This window comes from Centropristis striata, chromosome 10 (genome assembly GCF_030273125.1).
Source record: "Centropristis striata isolate RG_2023a ecotype Rhode Island chromosome 10, C.striata_1.0, whole genome shotgun sequence".
Lineage (NCBI taxonomy): Eukaryota > Metazoa > Chordata > Actinopteri > Perciformes > Serranidae > Centropristis > Centropristis striata.
Window position 1 is genome coordinate 85,013 of NC_081526.1, and position 26,275 is coordinate 111,287.

The window sequence follows — 26,275 nt, forward strand, 5'->3', positions numbered from 1 at the left end:
TATTCATATATTATATTATATTTATATTATATTATATTATATTTTTATATTATATTTTTTTATGATATCTGTCTGCCTCCTCTCCTTCAAAATAAAATGCGTCATCGTGCGTCACACTGGATCCTCGCTTCTCATTGGTCCAGGAGCTGGATTCAAGTGAGCCACGTGACTCTGAGCCGTTTGACGGCGGTAATGAGCGTGCGCAGTTACACGCATAGAGATCTATGAGAACAGCACCACCAGGGAGGTATCAGCCGGGACAGAGAGCAGATATTAATGTTTATCATCTAGTCTCTGCTCCACCATCTACCGGAGTCAGCAGGCGGAGTCATGCGGCGGAGCAAGGTGGAGGTGGACCGCTACGTCTCCTCCGTCCAGAGCTCCTCTCCGTCCCTCAAAGAGGTGAGTTAGCCTGTTAGCAGCTAGGCTAGGTAGCATGCTAGCTCCTCTCGTCCCTCAAATAGGAGAATTAGCCTGTTAGCAGCTAGGCTAGTTAACATGCTAGCTGCTATTAGCCCTCACTAAAGGAGGTCAGTTAGCCTGTTAGCAGCTAGTTAGCCTGCTAGCCGGTATCATGTGTGAGGAGACCGGTAACCAGGTAACCGGGCAGTGTGGACTCCGGAGACGGTTAACCGGAGAGGTTTACCTGCTCCTCCGGGCTACCGGGGGCTAGCTGCTCCTCCAGGCTACCGGGGGCTAGCTGTCCCCGGCTAACAGCCGGGAGCAGATAACCGGCACCAGGAGCCTCCAGACTCTTTATTAATGCTCGTTATTAATGCGCGGCATGGCTGGGACAGACAGCTAGCAGCTAGTTAGCATTAGCAGCTAGCTAGCAGCTAGCTAGCAGCAGAGAGTAAGTTTCATTTCCCGGGAACAGCAACATGTCTCCTCCTGTCAGCAGCTGCAACATTTCTCTGTTTAACTGCTGATATGATCATCTTTAACTGTTACATGGAGAACTTTATGGTTCTGAACATTACCTGAAACTTTTGCGGTTCTGAATAAAAGGGACAAAATATTCCCATCAGGATAACTTTTATTGTTATTTATTGTTTATTGGTGGTTTTCACATACATAGAACTTGCTGTGGAGAATTCCTGCATAACAACAAAGCACTAAAATATAAATAGAGATTGAGGAAGCTACTCAAAAACAGCAGCATAGATAGAAAATAAGAAGAGTAGAAGAGGTCAACATATAAAACCTCTTGTAAAGTATAAGCCGTAGAAACAATATCAACAGATATGATATGTAAATAAATATGTTATGTAAATGAGGGAGGAGCTGTGCAAGGTGTCCAGGAATGTGCAAATTAAGATTATTAATATTTATCATATATGTAGTCCAGGTTATTGGATCACTATAAACTACAAAACAACGTAACATTTATAAGTGTATCAGAAGAGCTTCAGGAGACTATTTGAATCTTATGCAAAGAGTCTAGACAGATGGTTCACACCACAGACATATTAAATAGATGGATAATATAATGGATAGATATAAAAGACTTATTATTATCTATCATATCTGTATACATACAGATATGATAGATAATAATAAGTCTTTATTAGGGCCACAGGAGCACTGGCCCCTACGGCAATAGCTCCGAGCACTATTGTTATACTGTGGATTTTTTCTTTTTCCTCTTCCGGACATAATTTCGTCCCACAAAGCACTTTTGGCAAAACCATAATACCTATCATTGATCCGACTTCACTTTGAGCGTCCTGAGTTCTTCCTGAACGTCTTCATATGTTTTTATGTTTATGTTTGTGATTATGTTTGTGAAGAAAAATGAAGAAATAGCTTTGTTAGAGCGATCTAAAAAACTGTTCCATCTCCCTTTTTCATAAATCTTCCTGTGTTTTTAATATGGGAGCCAATGAGGCTGTTGGTGGTGTTGGTGGATCATCTGTGCGTCCTACGCCCAAACTATAACTCTGACAGCTTTACCAGAGGATTGTGAGGGAGAAGACTAATTTTCCTACGTTTCTATGTATAAATTATTTCTGTAGAGTGGAATTTGCGGCCTGGAGCGCAGTTTTCTAGTTTACTATTTGACAGTTTTTTCTCTCCCTCTACACACATTCCGTGCAATACACACCCATTAAAATCTCAGAATTTCTCCAAAAATGATCATGGCCATTGAACAGGGATTGATAAAAAACTATATGACCTATCGAAACGTGGATTAATACACCGATACACAAGACTTGTGTCTACTGTTTAAAGTTTAAATGGAGTCTCTAGGTGAAATTATGCCGGAGAAGTAGACGTTTAAAAATCTACAATTATTGTTCTTTGTCGCTCTTTTTTTTTTCAGCCGTCCCATTCACTTCAATGCAAAATTTTGCGCAGTTTTTCGCGAGTAAAGTCTTAAGTCCTGAAAAATATGTACCGGGGCGAAATTGTGTCCAGAAGAGGACGAAGAAAAAATCCACAGTATAACAATAGTGCTGGGTGCGATGGCCCCGTGGCCCTAATAAGAAGAGTAGAAGAGGTCAACATACCAAAACGGTCGTCTTCTGATCGGAGGGTTGGTGGTTCGATCCCCGACCATGGCAGCCTACATGTTGAAGTTTCCTTGAGCAAGATACTGAACGATTATTGCTCCTGATGCTGCGTTCATCGGTGTGTGAATGAATTCCCACTGGTGGCAGGTGGCACCAGTGTGCCCTGGTAGCCTCTAACACCAGTATGAATGTGTGTGAACGGGGGTCCATGGGGGGCCATTTACTTTTTTAGGAGTACACAAGAGTTAAGGCGTTTTATCAATAAACTTTTAACTCTTCATGAAATGACCGTTTGACTGCTAGTTAACAGATCGACAACATTATTGTATAATACTGATTATTTTCTTCCAACAGAAGCCAGTCAAGGGGTTTTTATTCGCTAAATTGTACTTCGAGGCAAAAGAATATGAACTTGCAAAAAGGTAAGCACAAGCTTCTCTATTATTGATCGATTGGATGTGGTCTCCATTATAATCTTATTCTAATAATTATAATCTTTCCTTTTTCTGCTTTTCCTAGACATGTATCAGAGTATCTCAAAGTCCAGGAGAGAGATCCCAAAGCACACAAGTTCCTGGGACAGCTCTACGAGAAGGAGGGAGACGTCAACAAGGCCGTAGGGTGTTATAAGGTAGGAACCACACAAGATTATATATAGATTATATATAGATTATATAGTTTATATACAGATTATTAAAGAGGGAGACGTCAACAAGGCCGTAGGATGCTACAAGGTAGGAGCAACACAAGATTATATATAGATTATATAGTTTATATACAGATTATTAAAGAGGGAGACGTCAACAAGGCCGTAGGATGCTACAAGGTAGGAACAACACAAGATTATATATAGATTATATAGTTTATATACAGATTATTAAAGAGGGAGACGTCAACAAGGCCGTAGGATGCTACAAGGTAGGAACAACACAAGATTATATATAGATTATATATAGATTATATAGTTTATATACATATTATTAAAGAGGGAGACGTCAACAAGGCCGTAGGATGCTACAAGGTAGGAGCAACACAAGATTATATATAGATTATATATAGATTATATAGTTTATATACATATTATTAAAGAGGGAGACGTCAACAAGGCCGTAGGATGCTACAAGGTAGGAGCAACACAAGATTATATATAGATTATATAGTTTATATACATATTATTAAAGAGGGAGACGTCAACAAGGCCGTAGGATGCTACAAGGTAGGAACAACACAAGATTATATATAGATTATTTATAGATTGTAGATAGATAGATAGATAGATAGATAGATAACATGAAGGCAGATCAGACTAAAGGGTGTTTATAACTTTGTTGAATTAGTTCAGTTACTTTAAAGGGGGCGAATACTTATGCAATCACTTATTTTACCTTATATATTTTTAATTAATTGATACTATTTTGTAGAAATCTGTTTTCACTTTGATGTTAAAGAGGGTTTTTTGCAAATTCTTTTTAAAAAGGCCAAATTATATCGACCATGATTTCATGTGTAAAAGCAACAAAACGGTGAAACATCCAAGGGGGAAGAATACTTTTGCAAGCCACTGTATGTGTATTTTTATATATATATATATATATATATATACACATTCTCCCTATCAGGACGGTACGTCAGCACAGATGTGGCCCTGTCTATATTTAGCCAAGAAAAACTTTGAGTGTATAGACGTGCACAGAACTGAAGAAAGTAAATGACAGCAATGAACTAATATGAAGAGATGTTTGAAAAGACAAAGTGTCTCTTTGGAACCAGTCCTCATCATTGGTGAACCAACCAAACCGGTACTTTGGGATGTTATTAATACCTGGAAGTTACACACATTCTTCTGAATGTTTTACATAGAAAATCTGTCTGACAGTTTTTCATCCGTCCACCTGGTTTTAAATATGTAAAATGTGAAAGTTTCAAACATACATTTGGTTTAAGATGCAGTAGGTAATCCATCAAAGTGAGCATTAAATGTCCCTTGGCTTTTTGTTGTTGAGCTTTAGGTTTACTTCCACATTCAAGAATTAATATTTCCTAAAAGCACTGATGAGCTGTGAGAGAATTATAAAGTCTCGGCAAAGTTTAACACAACTGGCAGGGACAGTTTTAACTTACATTACCTTGTTATTAAATACAGCTGATAACAATAAAGGCTACTGTATGCATGCTCTGAAAAGAATATCAGAAGTAATGTTGACTGTAATCAAGTCAGTTGAACATAACAAATCTATCAACGTGGTCCTAAACTGGTTTGTAGAGTTTGTTTCCCTCGTGTGACTGTATTCAGGCTGCTCCACCAGCATTACATCTAAAACAACAGATTTATTTATCACGGAGGAGGAGGAGGAGGAGGAGGAGGAGGAGGAGGAGGAGGAGGAGGAGGAGGAGTCCAGTTTTAAGGATCAAACATTTGGCAGAGCAAACTATGACCATGTTGGGATTACTTCAGTTGCTTCAGAGAGATCCAACCAATCCAATCCACTTTATTTGTATAGCACATTTAAACAACAAATCAACAAAAAAAACATTTCCATATAACAACCAGCAATAAATAATAAGTGTATACATCTAAAATGATGCTATATATAAAACCGTAAAATCAAACAGATAAACGTAATAAAATCATCGTGGTTATTCCATCACTTCATTAGGCTTTATTTAGTTTTATTATTATTTATTTTTTATTCCAGTCTTGTATGAACTGCTCTGTGTGTTCCAGCGGTCGGTGGACCTGAACCCGGCCCAGAGGGACCTGGTCCTGAAGGTGGCTGAGCTCCTGGTCGGTAAGCAGGAATGTGACAGCAGAGCAGAGTTCTGGGTGGAGAAAGCTGCCAAGCTGCTGCCAGGAAACCCTGCAGTCTTCAACCTGAAGGTGAGGCTCCTTTCCTCCTGGTGTATCCACCGTCAGTGACCTGCTGACTCCCACATGTCAGCCAACAGGTTTCTGTTGATAACTCCAGTGAGAATGTCTTGGAGAAGGCTGATGTGTGCTCCTCTCTGCAGGAACGCTTGTTGAGTCGGCAGGGTCAGCCGGGGTGGAACCGGCTGTTCGACCTGCTGCAGGCCGAGCTGGCAGCCAGACCAGCAGACGCCCACGTCAACGTGAAGCTGGTTCAGCTCTTCTGTCAGGACGGACGGCTGGATGAAGCTGTTAAACACTGTCTGGCTGCTGAGAAGAGAGGCGTCCTGACCAGCAGCCTGGACTGGTACACAGTGGTGGTCCACACACTGAAGGTAGCGTGGAGCTAGTGACCAGGATACCTTCTGTCTTCTGTTCTGTTTCATATCATGTCTAACCTGTCTAACTGACGTGGTGCTGGTTCCAGGAGTATCTGTCTCAGCCCAGCGTCTCCAGTAATGAGAAGATGTGTCGGCGTCTCCAGAGAGAGCTGCTGTTGGCTCACTGCAGCCTGCTGAGGATCTCTCTGTCTGAGAGCAACATGCAGCCCAGCCTCCAGGCTCTCACAGGGTCCGTACTCACCATTCACCCTCACGTCTACACTTCACTCATCATTTCACACCATCCTCAGCTTCTTTGTGTATTTATGCTGTATTTCTACATCCTGGTGACTATTCTGTTGCACTTAGAGAAGACAACACTCTGAACTCTGAAACAGTTGCAGAAACTATTTTCCATTATCTACTTTCCTTTGGAGCACACTTTGCACACTGCAAAAAAGGTGAAAAACCAGATCAAACAGTAAATCTGTCTTTAAAAACCAGATCAAACAGTAAATCTGTGTTTAAAAACCAGATCAAACAGTAAATCTGTGTTTAAAACCAGATCAAACAGTAAATCTGAGGGAAATGATCTTGCTGCATGGACAGATAATTTACCTTGACAAGATGTATTAAATTAAGATTATTAAATCTAGAAATAAGCATGTTGAACACTTAAAATAAGAAATTAACACTTCTAAATCTAAAGTTTTTTTTTATCTTGGTAAGAACCAAATAATCATCAGGTCACTCTGCTCGGGCCAGTTCATCACTGCTGGCAGCTTTAATTTGTCTGGTTTTAAGAGTTAATTTATTATTTTAAGTGTTCAACATGCTTATTGCCGTTTTAGGCCTAAATGGGTTAAACTGTGTGTGTTTGTGTGTAGTTTTGACCAGGCTATGCAGACACTGAGCAGCGTTGCTGGTCGCCATAGTGACGACCTGTGTGAGGTGTTTGTGGAGATGAGAGGTCACCTCTACCTGCATGCTGCCACTCTGCTGCTGAAGCTGGCTCAGGACCACCAGCACACCTGGAGGGCCGTCATCGACCTGGCTGCTCTCTGCTACCTGCTGGCCTACCAGGTACACCAACCACCTTAGAGTCCATTAACCCTCCTCCAACCACCTTAGAGTCCATTAACCCTCCACCAACCACCTTAGAGTCCATTAACCCTCCACCAACCACCTTAGAGTCCATTAACCCTCCACCAACCACCTTAGAGTCCATTAACCCTCCACCAACCACCTTAGAGTCCATTAACCCTCCACCAACCACCTTAGAGTGCATTAACCCTCCACCAACCACCTTAGAGTCCATTAACCCTCCACCAACCACCTTAGAGTGCATTAACCCTCCACCAACCACCTTAGAGTCCATTAACCCTCCACCAACCACCTTAGAGTCCATTAACCCTCCACCAACCACCTTAGAGTGCATTAACCCTCCACCAACCACCTTAGAGTCCATTAACCCTCCACCAACCACCTTAGAGTCCTTTAACCCTCCTCCAACCACCTTAGAGTCCATTAACCCTCCACCAACCACCTTAGAGTGCATTAACCCTCCTCCAACCACCTTAGAGTCCATTAACCCTCCACCAACCACCTTAGAGTCCTTTAACCCTCCACCAACCACCTTAGAGTCCATTAACCCTCCTCCAACCACCTTAGAGTGCATTAACCCTCCTCCAACCACCTTAGAGTGCATTAACCCTCCACCAACCACCTTAGAGTCCTTTAACCCTCCACCAACCACCTTAGAGTCCATTAACCCTCCACCAACCACCTTAGAGTGCATTAACCCTCCACCAACCACCTTAGAGTCCATTAACCCTCCACCAACCACCTTAGAGTGCATTAACCCTCCACCAACCACCTTAGAGTCCATTAACCCTCCTCCAACCACCTTAGAGTCCTTTAACCCTCCTCCAACCACCTTAGAGTCCATTAACCCTCCTCCAACCACCTTAGAGTCCTTTAACCCTCCTCCAACCACCTTAGAGTGCATTAACCCTCCACCAACCACCTTAGAGTCCATTAACCCTCCTCCAACCACCTTAGAGTCCTTTAACCCTCCTCCAACCACCTTAGAGTCCATTAACCCTCCTCCAACCACCTTAGAGTCCTTTAACCCTCCTCCAACCACCTTAGAGTCCATTAACCCTCCTCCAACCACCTTAGAGTCCTTTAACCCTCCTCCAACCACCTTAGAGTCCATTAACCCTCCACCAACCACCTTAGAGTGCATTAACCCTCCACCAACCACCTTAGAGTGCATTAACCCTCCACCAACCACCTTAGAGTGCATTAACCCTCCACCAACCACCTTAGAGTGCATTAACCCTCCACCAACCACCTTAGAGTCCATTAACCCTCCACCAACCACCTTAGAGTGCATTAACCCTCCACCAACCACCTTAGAGTCCATTAACCCTCCTCCAACCACCTTAGAGTCCTTTAACCCTCCTCCAACCACCTTAGAGTCCATTAACCCTCCTCCAACCACCTTAGAGTCCTTTAACCCTCCTCCAACCACCTTAGAGTGCATTAACCCTCCACCAACCACCTTAGAGTCCATTAACCCTCCTCCAACCACCTTAGAGTCCTTTAACCCTCCTCCAACCACCTTAGAGTCCATTAACCCTCCTCCAACCACCTTAGAGTCCTTTAACCCTCCTCCAACCACCTTAGAGTCCATTAACCCTCCTCCAACCACCTTAGAGTCCTTTAACCCTCCTCCAACCACCTTAGAGTCCATTAACCCTCCACCAACCACCTTAGAGTGCATTAACCCTCCACCAACCACCTTAGAGTGCATTAACCCTCCACCAACCACCTTAGAGTGCATTAACCCTCCACCAACCACCTTAGAGTGCATTAACCCTCCACCAACCAACTAACTAACTAACTATATAAGACAAAAAAACATGTTCTCAATCAGCACGTAAAGCTATGGTCAGTAGAACAAGATAATTAAGATACTATTGGTAGATAGAAGAAGAAAATACTTGGTAAGCTTCATGTTTTTTGCAGTGCAGGAACTTTTGAATATAGTGTGTTGTGTTTTTCCTTCCACCAGACGCCCAGACCGAAGCCCAAAGTGACTAAACGCGATCAGTCGGCTCCACAGCTGCTGGAGCTGCTGGCCAACGACAGACAGAGTCAGGCCGGCCACATGTTGCTCAACCTGAGCAACGACTCGTCCACGTTGATCAGAGAGGTCAGTCACTGAATGTTATCGTCTGTTTCAGCAGGATGGAAGAGGACACCACTGAAGGGAAATGGAATAAAATGATTGGATTTATTTTAATTTATTAAATATGGCTTGGAATTGATATTTTATGCTGTAGGTCAGGGGCCTCAAGCTGGGGGCCGCTGCCATCTCAGTGGGGGGCCACTTCAGTGTTCGAGTTTCAAAAAGAAATCATAACTTTTCCTGAAAACAGGATTTATTTTCAAATATTGTATGATAATATTACAAAACTATTAAATTCACAGTAAGTGCAAATGTTTTTGGCCTCATTGTTAAATAACTAATCAAAACCTTTCATGAACTAATTGACAGCACTTCTGTTCATACATTATTCACATTTTAACAGTTTACCTTAAATAACTTCCCAGCTTTGTGGAAAAGTTCTTTGTGGGATAACAGAACTCTTTGTAGCTGCTCGGCTCGCCTTTTCCTGTCTTCTCTGCTGTGTTTCTCCTACTGTTCTCCGTGTTTAGTCGTGTAATGTCGCTTGAGATTATAATCCTTAAGAACGGCAAGTTTCTCTTTACATATTAGACAGATGGCATTTCCACCGAACTCGAAAAAAAATACTGTAATGTCAATCTTTCTTGGAATTGTCTGTGTTCGTCATCCACTTTTCTCTTACATTTGGAGAGCGACATCATCAGCTTCTTCTTCTTCTCCTACTATTTACCTTTTCTTCTTCTGCGCTTCTCTTTCATGTTGTCATTATTTCCTGTGAAATCATTTTGGATTTATTTATTTATTATTAGATTTTTTAATTTATTTAAATTGCATGCAGAATTATTCTCTCCCGGGCCGGGAGTTGTAGGTGCAAACAACTGTCACAACCATGACCGATGCTCTGTTGCTTTGTCTTCACTGTCTAATGCTGAATGGCTTATTTCTGCACCGATAAACTGACGGTTCATTGATATGTTTTTAAACCTCCATAACTGTATGTTTTGTCTGTAGGTGGTGGAGGCGTTTGGAAACCCTCGTGGTCAGGACTCTCTGTTTGAGCTCCTGTTTGGACCTCAGGCCTCAGCTGGATCCTCCTTTATTGCCAATGATGACATTCGTTCCATTAACACCACGGCTCCAGAGCCAAATCAACTCGCCAAATGGGATGCAGGTAAGAAACCAGTAGTCTGCATGGATTAAAGTTCTCCATCGCTACCACGGATTTCCTTCATTTGGAGTTCAGAGGCCACTTATGAGATCAGTAGCCGTGTTTCCTTTAGGGGGAAGAGTGGCTGCAGGGAAAGTCTCTGGCCACGCCCTCTCTAAAGTCTCTGGCCACGCCCTCTCTAAAGTCTCTGGCCATGCCCTCTCTAAAGTCTCAGGCCACGCCCTCTCTAAAGTCTCTGGCCACGCCCTCTCTAAAGTCTCAGGCCACGCCCTCTCTAAAGTCTCTGGCCACGCCCTCTCTAAAGTCTCTGGCCACGCCCTCTCTAAAGTCTCTGGCCACGCCCTCTCTAAAGTCTCAGGCCACGCCCTCTCTAAAGGCCACGCCCTCTCTAAAGTCTCTGGCCACGTCCTCTCTAAAGGCCACGCCCTCTCTAAAGTCTCAGGCCACGTCCTCTCTAAAGGCCACGCCCTCTCTAAAGTCTCTGGCCACGCCCTCTCTAAAGTCTCAGGCCACGCCCTCTCTAAAGGCCACGCCCTCTCTAAAGTCTCAGGCCACGTCCTCTCTAAAGGCCACGCCCTCTCTAAAGTCTCAGGCCACGTCCTCTCTAAAGGCCACGCCCTCTCTAAAGTCTCAGGCCACGCCCTCTCTAAAGTCTCAGGCCACGCCCTCTCTATAGTCTCAGGCCACGCCCTCTCTAAAGGCCACGCCCTCTCTAAAGGCCACGCCCTCTCTAAAGGCCCTGGCCACGCCCTCTCTAAAGTCTCTGGCCACGCCCTCTCTAAAGTCTCTGGCCACGCCCTCTCTAAAGTCTCTGGCCACGCCCTCTCTAAAGTCTCTGGCCACGCCCTCTCTAAAGTCTCAGGCCACGCCCTCTCTAAAGTCTCAGGCCACGCCCTCTCTAAAGTCTAAGGCCACGCCCTCTCTACGGTCTCAGGCCACGCCCTCTCTAAAGTCTCAGGCCACGCCCTCTCTAAAGTCTCAGGCCACGCCCTCTCTAATGTCTCAGGCCACGCCCTCTCTAAAGTCTCAGGCCACGCCCTCTCTAAAGTCTCAGGCCACGCCCTCTCTAAAGTCTCAGGCCACGCCCTCTATAAAGGCCACGCCCTCTCTAAAGTCTCAGGCCACGTCCTCTCTAATGTCTCAGGCCACGCCCTCTCTAAAGTCTCAGGCCACGCTCTCTCTAAAGTCTCAGGCCACGCCCTCTCTAAAGTCTCTGGCCACGTCCTCTCTAATGTCTCAGGCCACGCCCTCTCTAAAGTCTCAGGCCACGCCCTCTCTAAAGTCTCAGGCCACGCCCTCTCTAAAGTCTCAGGCCACGCCCTCTATAAAGGCCACGCCCTCTCTAAAGTCTCAGGCCACGTCCTCTCTAATGTCTCAGGCCACGCCCTCTCTAAAGTCTCAGGCCACGCTCTCTCTAAAGTCTCAGGCCACGCCCTCTCTACAGTCTCAGGCCACGTCCTCTCTAAAGTCTCAGGCCACGCCCTCTCTAAAGTCTCAGGCCACGTCCTCTCTAATGTCTCAGGCCACGCCCTCTCTAAAGTCTCAGGCCACGCTCTCTCTAAAGTCTCAGGCCACGCCCTCTAAAGTCTCAGGCCACGCCCTCTAAAGTCTCAGGCCACGCCCTCTAAAGTCTCAGGCCACGCCCTCTCTACAGTCTCAGGCCACGCCCTCTCTACAGTCTCAGGCCCCGCCCTCTCTAATGTCTAATGTCATTTCCAACTCCTTGCCGTTTAGTGAAAGCCCATATACATCAAGTCTTTGTAAACGGGTTCCTAGGGCCAAAATCTTTTAGCCTGATGTGGTAATTTCATATCTCAATACCAATACATGTCGTGGTATAGAATATTTTCTAGTAATTCAGTAAATAACTAGTTTGCCCAATTTAACCACAAGGTAAAGCCTGTCTTTGTTTACTTCATGGTCTCAGTACAGCTACTCTATGCTTTGCTCCCATGTGCAAGGATCATCAGAGGTTGTAAATATTGCCCTAACCCTACTTTGTGTTTTTTAAATATATTAAATGTCTATTGCACATGTTTCTCTGTGGTGCTTTGGATATGTTAGTATTGTATTGAGTACGTAGAATGAACAGAGTATTATATAACTGCCTCCTGCAGGCTCGGTCCTGCTGCATGCTGGGGACCTGCAGCATCTGAGCTGGTTGGGTCTGCAGTGGACCCTCCTGGCCCAGAGACCCGCCATGAGGGACTGGCTGCAGCAGCTCTTCCCTCGACTCACTCTGGAAACCTCCAAGCTGGACACCAACGCACCAGAGTCCATCTGCCTGCTGGACCTGGAGGTAGGTGTAGTACACAGGATGAAGCTCTACAGGAGGATCTGCAGCATTTTGTCATGTCCAGTATTCAGCATTGTTATAGAATGTATGAAAGAAAATGTAATGATGCATTTTAGGGTGTAAATAACCTGGAAATGTCTTCATACCATTAAAATACACACACATACAAAGTATGTAACGTATCATTTAGGGATTTGGTCTTTTTTTGAGACTCGCCTCATTAATCTTGTGTTTACCAGTAAGAGTAAGGTTTTCAAGATTTTTTTTTTAATACAATAATTGTCCCTGTTTAGCAAAATATCTATACAGGGGTCAATCAATGTGTGTGTGTGTGTGTGTGTGTAAACGTGAGGACAAGTTAGTTGTAAAGTAATATCTTTAAAAGGATATCAGCTTGCTGAATATGAAGGCGCCCAGAAGTCAGGCTGAACAATTTGGGAAAATAATCTAATTGCAATTTTTTTTCACCAGTATTGTGATTTAATTTCAAATTCCTGATCATCTGATCCGTTCACAAGCAATAAATCCTTCCATCGTCTAACAACAGCATATAAACAACGTCTCTAGGTTATAATTAAACATCCGTATTTGTCTGAGAAGTGCTGACCAGTCATGTCTGAGGTCTTTGGTTGCTTGCAGGTAAAAAGTGGCAACATTTATGGCTGAAATGCAATCTGAGAACCTGATGACTCCGTTGTTTATTTGCTTGACTTTCTCATGAATCTGTTCATATGCAAAGAAACAATCTGGTGCAGATAGTTTGGCGTCGTCCACCAGTGAGACACTTCCTGATAAATGTCAGTTTTGCTGCTCAGTTTGTAACATTGAACATTTAAACTAAATGTTGTTGTGTCCCTGCAGGTGTTTCTGTACGGCGTGGTGTTCTGCAGCCACTGCCAGCTGCAGGAGACGGCTAAGATCGGCAGCGGAGTGAACCAGCAGCAGCTGTACGAGCCTCGCTGCCTCCCTCTCCCTCTGCTGCGCCTCCTCACCACCGACAGGCAGAGGGAGTGGTGGGACGCCATCTACAGCCTCATTCATAAACGAGCAGTGTGAGTTTAAACAAAAATGCAGTATGTTTCCTAAAATACAAGCTGTTAAAATGATTAACTGGTCAGCGTTGTTTACGTCTCATCGATAAGATTGGATCAAGTGACAGGAAGTTGTCTCATTTAGTTTTATATAGACAATGTGTGAAGTTTATTACATAACATTTATAGTTGTTCTAGCGCCCTCTGGTGGTGGCAGTCCCCACGCTGTGTTTTTAGACAGATCTTTTGTATTACTGCCGTTGTTTTTGACTGGTGAAGCTGAGCTGGCCAGTTAAGAGATATGTATAAAAACTGATTACAACTTGTGTTGAAGCCCTTAAATATGTTGATGTTTGTGGATTGTACAGTTGATTAAATGTCCGTGTCATTAATGTTGTGATTTTGTTTACATTTGTGTCGTTTCGGTTGATTAGCTGGCGAACGGCACGGTTGCTATCCATGTGCTAATAAGCATAGCATGTAAAACTGTTATGCTAATGCTAAATGAACACGTGTAAAGACGGTAATCAGCTGTTTCATCAGTTAAGACCTCCCTATACGGTGGGAGTTATTAGATTAACGAAGTTTGTTTAACCCATTTAAGGCGGGAAAGCATTACCACATTTCTACCATTAAAACCGGGGGCGCTGTTGCGTTATTCTACCATTAAAGCGGATACGTGGTTTTGTAGTATTTGTAGTTTTTTCTACCTATTTTCGGTCTCTTGGCCAATGAAATGCATCAGAATACATGTGGGAGTGTCTCAATGCATCACGTTGATTTTTAAAAAAACTTTATTGAAGGTTTGGACAAATAAACTCAAATTCTCATGAAAACCACAGGTATAAACTCTAAAAAATACTTGTTGAATTTATTTTCTATCTGCTACAGAGGCTGAAAAATCTATTATTTAGTAGGAAGAGTTGACACTTCTGTTGAGTTTACAGAAAAACTTTTAGGGGCTTATTTAAAAATCACCGAGGTTTTACAGGCTTTTTTTCCAGCCGTTTTAGGCCTGAATGGGTTAATAAAACCGTACAGACAACTTTTTACACACTTTCTGTGAGCGAGTGTTGAGTCTTCTGGTTCATGTCTCTGCAGCCCCGGCATGTCGGCCAAACTCAGGATGATTGTGCAGCATGGACTAAACACTCTGAGAGCCGGAGAGAAACACGGACTCCAACCAGCGCTGGTCATCCACTGGGCCCAGTGTCTCAGCCAGACGGTACACACACACACACACACACACACACACACAGTCTGAGGGTCCAGCTAGACCAAAGACAGGATGTGTTTATCTTTGCATCTCAACCTTTACTAGCAGAAGGAGTTACAGATTGATACAGCTGCTTGACTCTGTGTGTTGGAGTTTGGGGCTATTTTGTTGGTTTTGAACTCCTTTTCATTCTGCCTGCATAAACAACTTTAAAAACCTGTTTTCAGCACAACTTACCTATATGACCTGATTTTTTTTTTCATTTTGACTTACTGGATCAACATTTTGAACAAAAAAAAATACAAAAAACATACACAAAATTACAAAAAACACACACAACATTACAAAGAAGACATACAAAACACATCAAAAACATTAAATATTTTTACAAAAAACACACAAAGAAATTACAAAGAACACAAAAAAACAGTAAACACAAAATATTACATTAAAATGCCGTGCTCCGGCGCTTTCCTGGACTCCAGACGGTTAATACACTCTACTTTCTAACTTAAACTGATGTTTTATTATCAAAAGTTCTTGCATGTTCATGCTTTGCCTTCATGCAGTGTCAGAGCTACACTGCAAAAACCAACTGACAAAAAAATAAGAAATAAATAAATAGAATTAAGCAAAAACATGCTTGAAACAAGTCAAATTATCTGCCAGTGCAGTAAGTAAATGTTTCTTTGTAAGAATTCTTTAAATAAGTAAAAAATATCTAGAAACTAGGAAAACAATGATGTCTTGAAATAAATCCAAATATACTTATTTTGAGCAATTGTGGCTTGAAAAGCCAGACTGTAGTAACATTAAAATAAGCCAGAAATACTTGAAACGAGCACGTTTTGGTGATAGAAAATGCTTTTGAAATATTCAAACTACCTGCAACTAAAACTCTCAACTGGAGCCAATATTTTAGGTAAAAACTCACCATATTCAACAGTTGAATAGATTGAAAAGCATGAAAAAGCTCACAATGTCAATCCTAAAAACAAGTCTTTACACAATAAGATAATTACATAAGCACATAATAATAATACTAATAATTAAATAAGCACATAAAGCTATGGTCAGTAGGTAAATTATACTCAAAACCATATAATTAAGATACTATTGCTAGATAGAAGAAGAAAATACTTGGTAAGCTTCATGTTTTTTGCAGTGTTCTGCATAATGAACAACAAGATGTAGAGATGGACAGCGGTATGTGCTGCAGAAACATCACTATGAATACATAAATATCAACGTTTCAAACGTTACCAAGAGGATCAGCTAAAGGAGTCCAGAACAGTTGTGGGTGGCAGTCGTGCACACAGAGACACGCAGCACGGCCAGAAAAATCTCCCTGAGATAACTCAGCACCTGCCAGATCGCTGCCGTCCACCTGCTGCTCTCTGTCACTGAGCTACAACTGTTGGATGGGATCAAGATGTCCAAGCACACTGCAACGAAGGTGTTTAGTCTAAAAACCAGATACAACAGTAAATCTAAAGGTCTAAAAACCAGATACAACAGTAAATCTAAAGGTCTAAAACCAGATCAAACAGTAAATCTAAAGGTCTAAAAACCAGATCAAACAGTAAATCTAAAGGTCTAAAACCAGATCAAACAGTAAATCTAAAGGTCTAAAACCAGATCAAACAGTAAATCTGAGGGAAATGATCTTGCTGCATGGACAGATAATTTACCTTGACAAGATTTATTAAATTAAGATTATTAAATCTAGAAATAAGCATGTTGAACACTTAAAATAATAAATTGACTCTTAAAACAACATACATTTTCTAACACTTATAAATCTAAAGGTTTTTTTTATCTTGATGTGGTTTTTTTCTACCTTGTTATTGTTCTGCATTAAGCTAATGTGGCAGGTAGGGCTGCACGATTATGGCCAAAATGATAATCACGATTGTTTTGATCAATATTGTAATCACGGGGCGTCCCGGTGGCTCACACTGGTGGAGCGCTTACCCTCAAGGCTGAGTCCTCGCCGCGGCGGAGCGGGGTTCAAGTCCCGCCTGGGCTCCCTTTGCTGCATGTCCTCCCCTCTGTCACCCCCTTTCAATCTATCACTTTCAATAAAGCATGAAAAATGGCCAAAAAAAATCTTAAAAAAAAAATATATATTGTAATCACGATTATTAATCACGATTATTTATCATGTTAGGGAAAACATCTGTATTTTTATTGCACTACTTTCAAACAAACAGTGTCTTTTTTATCTTGATCTTTTTTATGTTTTTAGTGTCTGGTGTTTGTTGTAAACAAACAGAGATCGCTAAGCTAACACCTCCTGCAGCAGCAGCACCACATACACACTGTACTGCTACAGAGCTATCTGTTAGCCTGTTAGCACTTACACACTGTACTGCTACAGAGCTAACTGTTAGCCTGTTAGCACATACACACTGTACTACTACATAGCTAACTGTTAGCCTGTTAGCACATACACGCTGTACTGCTACAGAGCTAACTGTTAGCGATTTGCAGACTGGACGCTAAGGGGTTAACATCCCCTCCGGCTCTGCAGCTGGGAGAGACTGCTGCAGGAGGACTGTGCTGCCTCGACTCGTTCTTACTCTTGTTTAAGAGCCGCTGGCCCCCGCAGCTCGTTAAGAAGAGCCTCCGGCCCCCGCAGCTCGTTAAGAAGAGCCTCCGGCCCCCGCAGCTCGTTAAGAAGAGTAAGAACGAGTCTCCAAAAGTCTCCAATAACACCAGAAAAAGTTGCTGGATTTGTCTCCAGTCGCTTTTTTGAAAAATAGTCTCTAAGGGGGTCTGAAAAGTCTCTAAATATAGCAACAAAGTCGCTAAGTTGGCAACACTGCTTCTCCAGCTTTTACAAATGTCGCATGTTGTTGTGGCGTCCAGTGCTACATCACATCCTGCTTAGCGTTCTATCCAATCAGCAACCAGGATTTTTTCAGGGGAGAAACACGGCCCCGCCCCCTGGTGGTTGGAGGACTACTGGTGTAGAAAGTGTTGATTGGATATGCAGGAGAACCGCATTTTAAAATGGAAATAACACAGACGATCAGGTTAATTTAATCGTGGCGGCCAAAATCGTGATCACTATTAAAACTGGATTAATTGTGCAGCCCTAGTGGCAGGCTGACCTTCTCTCCTTGATGCTCAACCTCTTCTTGTTAATACCTCAGGGCGATGGAGTGAACTCCTACTACGACCAGAAGGAGTACGTCGGCCGCAGTGTCCATTACTGGAATGTTGTGCTTCCACTGTTGGAAAAGATCAGAAACAGACGCAGTATACCAGAACCACTGGAGCCCCTCTTCATACACTTTCCTTCTAAAGATGTTCAGGTAAACACTGTTGTGTTTGTTCTTTTATTATATGAAATTCTGGATATGAATAGGTGATGGGTGGACTTTCTTTCTGTTCACCCTGAAGTCGGTTAGTCTTAATCCATAAGAACCCAGAGCCAGTTATCCTTAAAGGAAAATTATGGAGATACACAACAGACCAAGTGGACCACATAGAACACATTTATCATGTTTTAAAAAAAATTTACCCCTAAATGTCAACGATCCGTGACGTGACATATACGATACATTGGGCGTTTATGGTATTTATCTTTATGGTATTTCTTATTTATAAAATCAATTAACTAGACACCTTTTCTGCTTACAGAAACACAAATTTGCCTTTTTCTCTGCATCTCCACAACATTTATCAAAATTGTGAAATTAATAGTGCTGTTTAACAACTAATTGTTTTTCATATTTGTTTTTAAGTAACAAAATAAGAATAAATCAATAAATAAAATAAAATAACCATTTGCCTTTTTGTTTGCATCTCCATAACATATATCATAATTGTGACTTTAATTTCTTCAGGAAATCTGGTCAGAACAAGTTAAATGCAATACAGGACATTAATAGATTAGAATTGTTAAATGGGTTTAAACTTAGCCTCGGAATAAAAAATAAAAGCTTCTTCAAATTAGCTACTTTTTCACATTTCTGTTTCCAGTCACAGCTACATGTTAGAGTCACTTCCTGTCACAGTCACATGGCCACCACACCAGGTGTTGAGTATACGTCTCTTAGGGATTTAATGAGTTAAGGTGAAGCATAAAGCTGAATATGGGAGATTCTAGAAGATTTAAAGTGTTTGTTACACGGGTGTCAGTGAATGTTTATGGAGAATTTGCCAAATGACAGTTTCACGCTGCACCAGATCGGCTAACAAGTTGTATATGTGCATGTGGCTTTGCAGACTTCTGCTGTGAAGGGTTATGAAGACGAAGCCAAGATCGCCTATGCAGTTCTTCTTGACATTGAAGGCAAAACAGAAGAGGCCATTGCTTCCTTGGAAACCATCAATAACATGTCGTCCATCTGGCAGTTGGCACAGGTAACTGGGATGAGTTCCGCTTTGACAATGTGAATTTGTATTTAACATTGGTGTAGACCCAAAGCAATTAGTATTCAATTTTAAAAATGTGCAGCATATAAACGGCATTGAATCACTTTTAAAAAAACTTTTTAGTCAACTTAAATGTACGTCATAGCTTACAAAATGTCTACTGCACGGCACCTTAACCTCTACATTTTTTCTAACTACAAGTTTAGTTTTAAATTTCCCTAGCGAGTCTTAGTAGGCTGTTTTATCGTCATTGTAAGGCTTAAAATACGATTTGCGGCTCCATTCTGACGTTTTTTCCCTTTTTTCTGCCACCAGTGGCTCTTTTGTCCAAAAAAGTTGCCGACCCCTGGACTATACATTTGAATTCAACAATGCTTAGGCTTAGGGTTATTTATGTCAGTAATTCAGTTCAAAAAGGTGAAATAACACATTATATAGATCCAGTACACACAGAATGAAACATTTCATGTCTTCATTTATTTAATTTCTTCTAATTATAATGATTATGGCTTACATTTAATGAAGACATAAAATTCAGTGTCCCAAAAAATGTCATATAAGACCAATACAAAGTATGTTAAATATGTAAATGTTTCCTCTGAACAGTCTGTCGTCTATATGACTCAATACTTGGTTGACTTGAACTACTGAAATGGACTTTTCCATCATATTCTAATGTGTTGAGATGGTCCTGTAGCACTTGGTTTTTAAGGCAACATAATGTAGGATTTGCGTGGGTTTTCTTGCACACTTTTAGTCTGGAAATGTTTAAATTCACTCGGATCAGCCAGCTGATGTGTGTTTTATAGTTGGTTCATGCCTGATATGAATGTTGGTGCTTCTGGCAGCTCAACCTGCCTTTTTATTTTTTTGTTTTCTATAACGTTTTCTTGACAGATCTACCAGCGGCTATCAGAGGAGGCCAGCAATGGGGTTGAAGAAACCCAAGACCGATGCATCACTTTTCTGAGAAAGTTTAGAACCTACCTGTCTAAGATCTACAATGCTAATGCAGACGACATTGAGAAGGTAAGTCCTGTTTGCTTGTACATGTTCGTTGAACAACTCTGCAGCAGTGTAACCATTTATTACACTTGTGTCCCAGCTGCCTGTCTCCATGGAGGAAGTTGTGGACCTCCTGAATGATGTGAACCAGCAGCTGGGTGAGAGTGGGGAGGCCATGGATGAAGAGGAAGAGAAAGAGGAGGAGGGTCGAAGAGGACCAACCCACTCCAGCCCTGCTCACCCCACAGAAACCTCTGCCACCATATCCCACATCAAATTCTCCAGTCCCTCCCCTAACAAAAGCATCATCTCTCCTTCCAAAAGGCACCTGGTAGGTTCAGCTTATTGGTTCTCTTTCACAACATCATCAGCGTATTTTATGTCATCTATATATTTTTTTTTCCTTGTGTTTTTTACGGAGATATTGATTCACAACACGTATGTTCTTTCTCCTGTTGTTCAGATTTCTCCCAAGACACCACCTCACTGGGTGGAGGACCAGAAAAGTCTCCTTCAGATGCTGTGTCAGCAGGTTGAAGCTCTCAAGGTCAGGATTAGAGATTAAGCACGTTTTTCGTTTTTATTTTCATTCCACACCATTTCACACTGATTCCACTTAGAAGGAATACATTAGTGAGTGAGAACTGAAGTTTAAAAGAGAATCTGGGTAAATATGAATTTACTTGCGTGATGATTCTACCTAGTATGAGTTTAATATCCTGTCAAATTGAGTCACTTCTCATCATGCTTCTTGTTTTGCAGAATGAGGTTCATGATCTGAGACACAACTCTTCAGGGAATGCAGGCTCCCCTCACCACAAGATGTACGGGGAGAGCTATGGAGCCGAGGGCCTCCAGGAGCCTTTTACCCCAGTCCAGTCCTACCATGGGGCCCCACTAACCGGTCAGCACACTATATAGAATCAAAGCATGTCTCAATTTATAGTCCATGTTAGTACTCAACGGAAAAAAAAATGTTAAATTAACTTTATATATTTCTCTCTTTCTTTTGTTAAGTTGCTACCACAACCCCGTCTGTGTACTACAACCAGTCTCCAGCTTATAACTCTCAGTATCTCCTGCGCACAGCAGCAAATGTGACCCCCACTAAGGTAAATATGGTTATAGTTTATAGTTTATATGCCCATTTCTGCCAGTAAGACACAAATGCATTTTTTTAATGATGAGAAGCTTTATTTTGAAATGCAAAGTCATTCTTAGGACAAACTTGTTTATGGAATATTAAATGAGGTGATTTTTTTCTCTCTCCCTGTCTACACAGGGCCCAATGTATGGTATGAACCGTATGCCACCTCAGCAGCATATGTATGCCTACCAGCCACCCACTCATACTCCACCATTGCAGACAGCCCCAGCCTGCATTTACCCTCCTCAAGAACAGGTCTTTGGTGCCCCTCTGCGGTTTGAATCACAAGCCACGAGCCTTCTTTCCCCATATAGTGAGGAATATTATGGGCAGAGTGTAACCCCACAAACCACTAACCCTCCCCTGCCTGAACCTGGCTACTTCACAAAGCCAACAGTAGTCCCTGTCCAGCCTCCAAAGGGCATTGAGGGGAAGCCCATGGACTTTGGGAAGCTCTCCTTCAGCCAGCAGGCACCTGCTGAAGTCCCCAAAGTGCCTTCTTTTGGAGCAGGGGCAGTTGCCCAGTCAACGCCTTCAGCTGCTTTTAAATTCAACTCCAACTTTAAATCCAACGATGGAGATTTCACTTTCCCGCCTTCTCAGTCCAAGCCCAGTGAAAGTCTGCTTGGTCTTCTCACGTCAGACATTCCCTCAAAAACAGATGCTGCAGAAAAGCCTTCAGCTCAGGAGCAGCCCCCCAGCCAATCTGGCATCTTCACCTTCGGCAAAAATGTTACTGGCTTCTCGTTTACTGACTCTGCACAGAGCACAGGCACGAGCCTTTTCGGAAATGCGGAGCAGCCGTTTAAATTTGGAGATGTTCCCAAGCCAGCATTTGGGGTTGCCACGTCGACAGCAGAAGAGGAAAGAGCAGCAGAGAGCGACAATGACAGCACTCATGTTGACGAGGATGAAGATGGTCCTCATTTTGAACCCATTGTACCACTTCCAGATAAAGTAGATGTCAAAACGGGCGAGGAGGAAGAGGAAGAAATGTTTTGCAACAGGGCAAAACTGTTTCGATTTGATGTAGACACTAAAGAGTGGAAGGAGCGGGGCATTGGCAGCGTTAAAATCCTAAAACACAGCGCCAAAGGGAAGGTCCGTCTCCTTATGAGAAGGGAACAGGTCCTTAAGATCTGTGCAAACCATTACATCAATGCTGAAATGCTCCTGAAACCGAATGCTGGCTCTGACAAATCATGGGTGTGGAATGCCATCGATTATGCTGATGAAGAACCTAAGCCTGAACAGCTGGCCATCCGCTTCAAAACGGCAGATGAGGCATCGCTTTTCAAAGCTAAGTTTGAGGAAGCCCAAAAAATTGTTCTCAAATCAGCAGAAAAGCATGATCAACCACAGAAGAAAGAGGAAAGCTCAAAAGGTTCCGAATCACTGGCAGCCATGTTTGCACTTAAAGATGGGGAGTGGGAATGCACTATCTGCTATGTAAGAAATAAACCCACGGACATGCGATGTGCCGCTTGTCAGACTGCCAATCCCAATGCTTCCTCCAAGCCAGACACTCAGGCTGCTGGTGACACCAAAGCCAGTCCCTTCACTTTCAAATTTGGGACTGATTCATCAAAACCCAGCAGTTCTGCCTCTCCATTTTCTGGATTTGGTGCTTTTGGAGCGTCTATACCCTCCTCATTTACATTTGGTACCAGCTCCTCAAAACCTGCTGACACAGCAACCAGCGGGTTTGGTTCTGGCTTTGCAGCTCAGTTTGGCAAAAAGCCAGGGCAGTGGGACTGTGATTGCTGCGAAGTAAGAAATGAGGCATCTGCAGACTGTTGTGTTTCTTGTAAAACTGTCAAAGCCACACCGAAAACTAGTGTGACAGCACAAACGGCACCAGCTGCAGATGAACCAGATAGTTCCTCTATATCTGCTCTTGGCTCTGGGTTTGGTGCCCAGTTCAGCAAGAAGCCAGGGCAGTGGGACTGTGATGTGTGCGCAGTAAGAAATGAAGCCTCTAAGGACAGTTGCGTCGCCTGTAAAACCCCCAATCCTGCTGCTAAATCAACAGAGGCGCCTCCAGTAACACCGATTCTGCCAGCGATGCCAGGATTTGGGGCTGCTTTTGAAAAGAAGGATGGGCAGTGGGACTGCGACACCTGCCTAGTCAGAAATGAGGCATCTGCTTCTAAATGCGTTTCCTGCAGTGCACCACATGCTGCGTCTTCTATAGAAGCCATGTTTGCCAAGAAGACTGGGGAATGGGATTGTGACGTTTGTCTGGTGAGAAACGAATCCTCTGCTGATAAGTGTGCAGCCTGTCAGACCCCAAATCCAAATGCTAAAAGCACCACCAGCACTGCTCCCTCAGCCTCCACGTTCAGCTTTAAATTTGGAAGCAATAGTTCATCAAGCCAGCCTGCTGGAACTGGTTTTACAATGCCTTTTGCAACTGACAGCACTTTTCAGTTTGGTCAAAACAAAGAAAAAAGCTCAGCTGCTTCTTTTAAGTTTGAAGCTCCTCCGTCTGGATCTGGTAGCACAAGCGCTTCAGGCTTCTCTTTCTCAATGCCCTTTTCATCTGATGGCTTCAAGTTTGGCATCCAGGACTCTGCAAAAGAAACTCCCTCAACTGATAATCAAACACCTCCATCAGGGTCAGCCTCTAGTTTTTTGAAAAGCATAGCTGAAAAACACAAAGAGAAAGAAGATGGGCCTGTGCCCTCAGAGAGCCAAGTGGAGCAAGATCAAAATCCATTAATTGCTGGAAAAACCAGTTCATTCGGTTTTGCAGAGTTGGCACAATCCTCTGGAGGAGACTTCCAGTTTGGCCAGAGTGACCCCGATTTTAAAGGTTTCTCTGGGGCTGGTCAGCAGTTGTTCTCAACCCCCACCAAGGCAGATCCCACGAATGAGCTGGAGGACGACGACATGTATAAAACGGAGGAAAATGACGACATTCAGTTTGAACCAGTGGTACAGATGCCTGATAGGGTGGACCTGGTGACGGGGGAGGAGGATGAACAAGTTCTTTATTCTCAGCGTGTCAAACTGTTCAGATTTGACTTGGACACCAGTCAGTGGAAAGAACGTGGTGTAGGAGTCCTAAAATTCCTGAAAAACAATGATAACGGCAGGCTAAGGGTTCTGATGAGAAGAGAACAAGTTCTGAAGGTGTGCGCCAACCACTGGATCACCACCACCATGAATCTGAAGCCCCTGGCAGGCTCAGACAAAGCATGGATGTGGATGGCCAACGACTTCTCTGATGGAGATGCTAAACTTGAACAGCTGGCTGCTAAGTTTAAAACCCCAGAGCTTGCTGAGGAGTTCAAGGAGAAATTTGAAGAGTGTCAGAGACTTCTTTTGGACATCCCCCTACAAACTCCCCACAAGCTTGTTGACACGGGCAGAACGGCACACCTCATCAAGAAAGCAGAGGAAATGAAGTCTGGTTTGAAAGACCTGAAATCCTTTTTGACAGACGAGAAAACGAAGATCAAAGATGATGACGGCCAGGGAGACATCACAACCTCCAGCAATGTTTCAAACCTTGTAATCAAGCCTCATGGTGAAACCACCGGCCCCACCTTGGAGTGGGATAACTACGATCTTAGAGAAGAGGCTTTAGAGGATACAGCAGACTCCTCAGTCTATGCCTCTCCTCTTGCCAGCAGCCCCCTGAGAAAAAACCTTTTCCGCTTTGGAGAATCCACAGGCGGATTCAACTTCAGCTTCCAACCTGGGATCAGCCCCTCCAAGTCTCCGGCTAAGCTCAACCAGAGCAGAGCCTCAGTGGGTACTGACGATGAGCAGGATGTGACCCAGGATGAGGAGAGGGATGGCCAGTACTTTGAACCTGTGGTCCCCTTGCCTGATCTGGTGGACGTCTCAACAGGAGAGGAAAATGAGCAGGTGGTCTTCAGTCACAGGGCCAAACTGTATCGCTACGATAAGGAACTGGGTCAGTGGAAGGAGAGGGGTATCGGAGACCTCAAGGTCTTGCAGAATTATGACACCAAACGAGTGAGATTAATAATGAGGAGAGACCAGGTCCTTAAGATCTGTGCCAACCACAGGATCACAGTAGCCATGAAGCTGGAACCTATGAAGGGTGCGGAGAAGGCCTGGGTCTGGAGTGCCTTAGACTTTTCTGAAGTAGGAGAGGGTCAAATTGAGCAGTTGGCTGTGAGATTTAAGCTGCAGGAAACTGCAAACGCTTTCAAACAGGTATTTGAAGATGCCAAGATTGCCCAAGAAAAAGAGGAACTCATGACCCAAGTGACACCCAGGGTTTCCACACCTCAAGACAGTGGACCTGCAGCATCTGAACAGACTGTTCCAGCTGTGTGTGGGAAGGCAGCCATCGCTGTTCTAGAAGAGACCACAAAGGAACGTACAGAGCTTCCCCCTGATAGTCAGCCATGTGCAGCTGGGTCTCCAAGTCCAGCCAACCCCTCAAAGACAGTGGTCTCACCCCCGAAGTTTGTCTTTGGCACTCAAAGTCTGCAGAAGATTTTTGGCTCTATTAAATTTCACTCTGAGACGGAGGAGTCTGCATCTGGTTTGAAGGCCAAAGATTCAGGACGTCCTGCCGAGGCTTCACCTGCAGCACCTGCATTCAGAATCCCAGAAAAAGGTAAGAAAAAACAAAAGTATAGATTTTTTACGTGCAATATCTGTATGATTTTCTGATGTGTTTTTGAATGAATATTCTGACTGATTTTGTTCATTTGAGTTTTACTCCACTGTCTTGTTTCATCTGCATCTCATTGCTCCATCATCTCTTTAGTTGACCCAGCATAGACCCTCTCAAAATTTTCTAGGACAGAAATTTCATCAAAATCCGTGATTTTTCCATTGCCACTTTCTATACATTGTTTTATTATATTGGGGATAAGTCAGATATGTTTTTAATTGGATTTTTATGAGGTATTTATCTGTAGTCAGTGTACTACTACAGTCAGTGGTGGTCTGAATGCTTTGAAGAAGCAGCCTGGAGTACGGGAGCTAAGCATTGTACTGCTGTGGACGGACGGCAGCAAAATGTATTATTTCACCTAATTAAATCATTTAAGGTGTAAGCTATATTTAGAATGTTTTTCCGGCTTTACCTTGCTGGCAGACAGCA

The 26,275-nt window shown here is 43.2% G+C and overlaps 1 protein-coding gene across 3 annotated transcripts in view; it reads left to right on the top strand.

Annotated features, from left to right (window-relative positions):
• The first annotated feature begins 212 nt into the window (after positions 1–212).
• The window catches only part of ranbp2 (RAN binding protein 2), a 40,062-nt gene continuing 13,999 nt past the window's right edge, over positions 213–26,275 (top strand). Inside the window, exons 1-21 of one of the 3 annotated variants that reach the window (XM_059342525.1) lie at positions 213–402; positions 2,868–2,935; positions 3,033–3,126; positions 3,620–3,637; positions 5,239–5,391; positions 5,523–5,753; positions 5,846–5,988; positions 6,626–6,821; positions 8,818–8,958; positions 9,946–10,105; positions 12,220–12,401; positions 13,260–13,450; positions 14,531–14,654; positions 17,804–17,965; positions 18,882–19,019; positions 19,929–20,060; positions 20,137–20,367; positions 20,500–20,583; positions 20,799–20,940; positions 21,054–21,148; positions 21,319–25,783. In XM_059342525.1, the coding sequence (XP_059198508.1) occupies positions 331–402; positions 2,868–2,935; positions 3,033–3,126; positions 3,620–3,637; positions 5,239–5,391; positions 5,523–5,753; positions 5,846–5,988; positions 6,626–6,821; positions 8,818–8,958; positions 9,946–10,105; positions 12,220–12,401; positions 13,260–13,450; positions 14,531–14,654; positions 17,804–17,965; positions 18,882–19,019; positions 19,929–20,060; positions 20,137–20,367; positions 20,500–20,583; positions 20,799–20,940; positions 21,054–21,148; positions 21,319–25,783 (7,222 nt within the window). In that variant the 5' untranslated portion in view covers positions 213–330. Of the gene's footprint in view, positions 403–2,867; positions 2,936–3,032; positions 3,145–3,619; positions 3,638–3,708; positions 3,730–5,238; positions 5,392–5,522; positions 5,754–5,845; positions 5,989–6,625; positions 6,822–8,817; positions 8,959–9,945; positions 10,106–12,219; positions 12,402–13,259; positions 13,451–14,530; positions 14,655–17,803; positions 17,966–18,881; positions 19,020–19,928; positions 20,061–20,136; positions 20,368–20,499; positions 20,584–20,798; positions 20,941–21,053; positions 21,149–21,318; positions 25,784–26,275 lie in introns of those variants that run through there. The other 2 variants (XM_059342524.1, XM_059342526.1) reach the window with 2 other exon arrangements.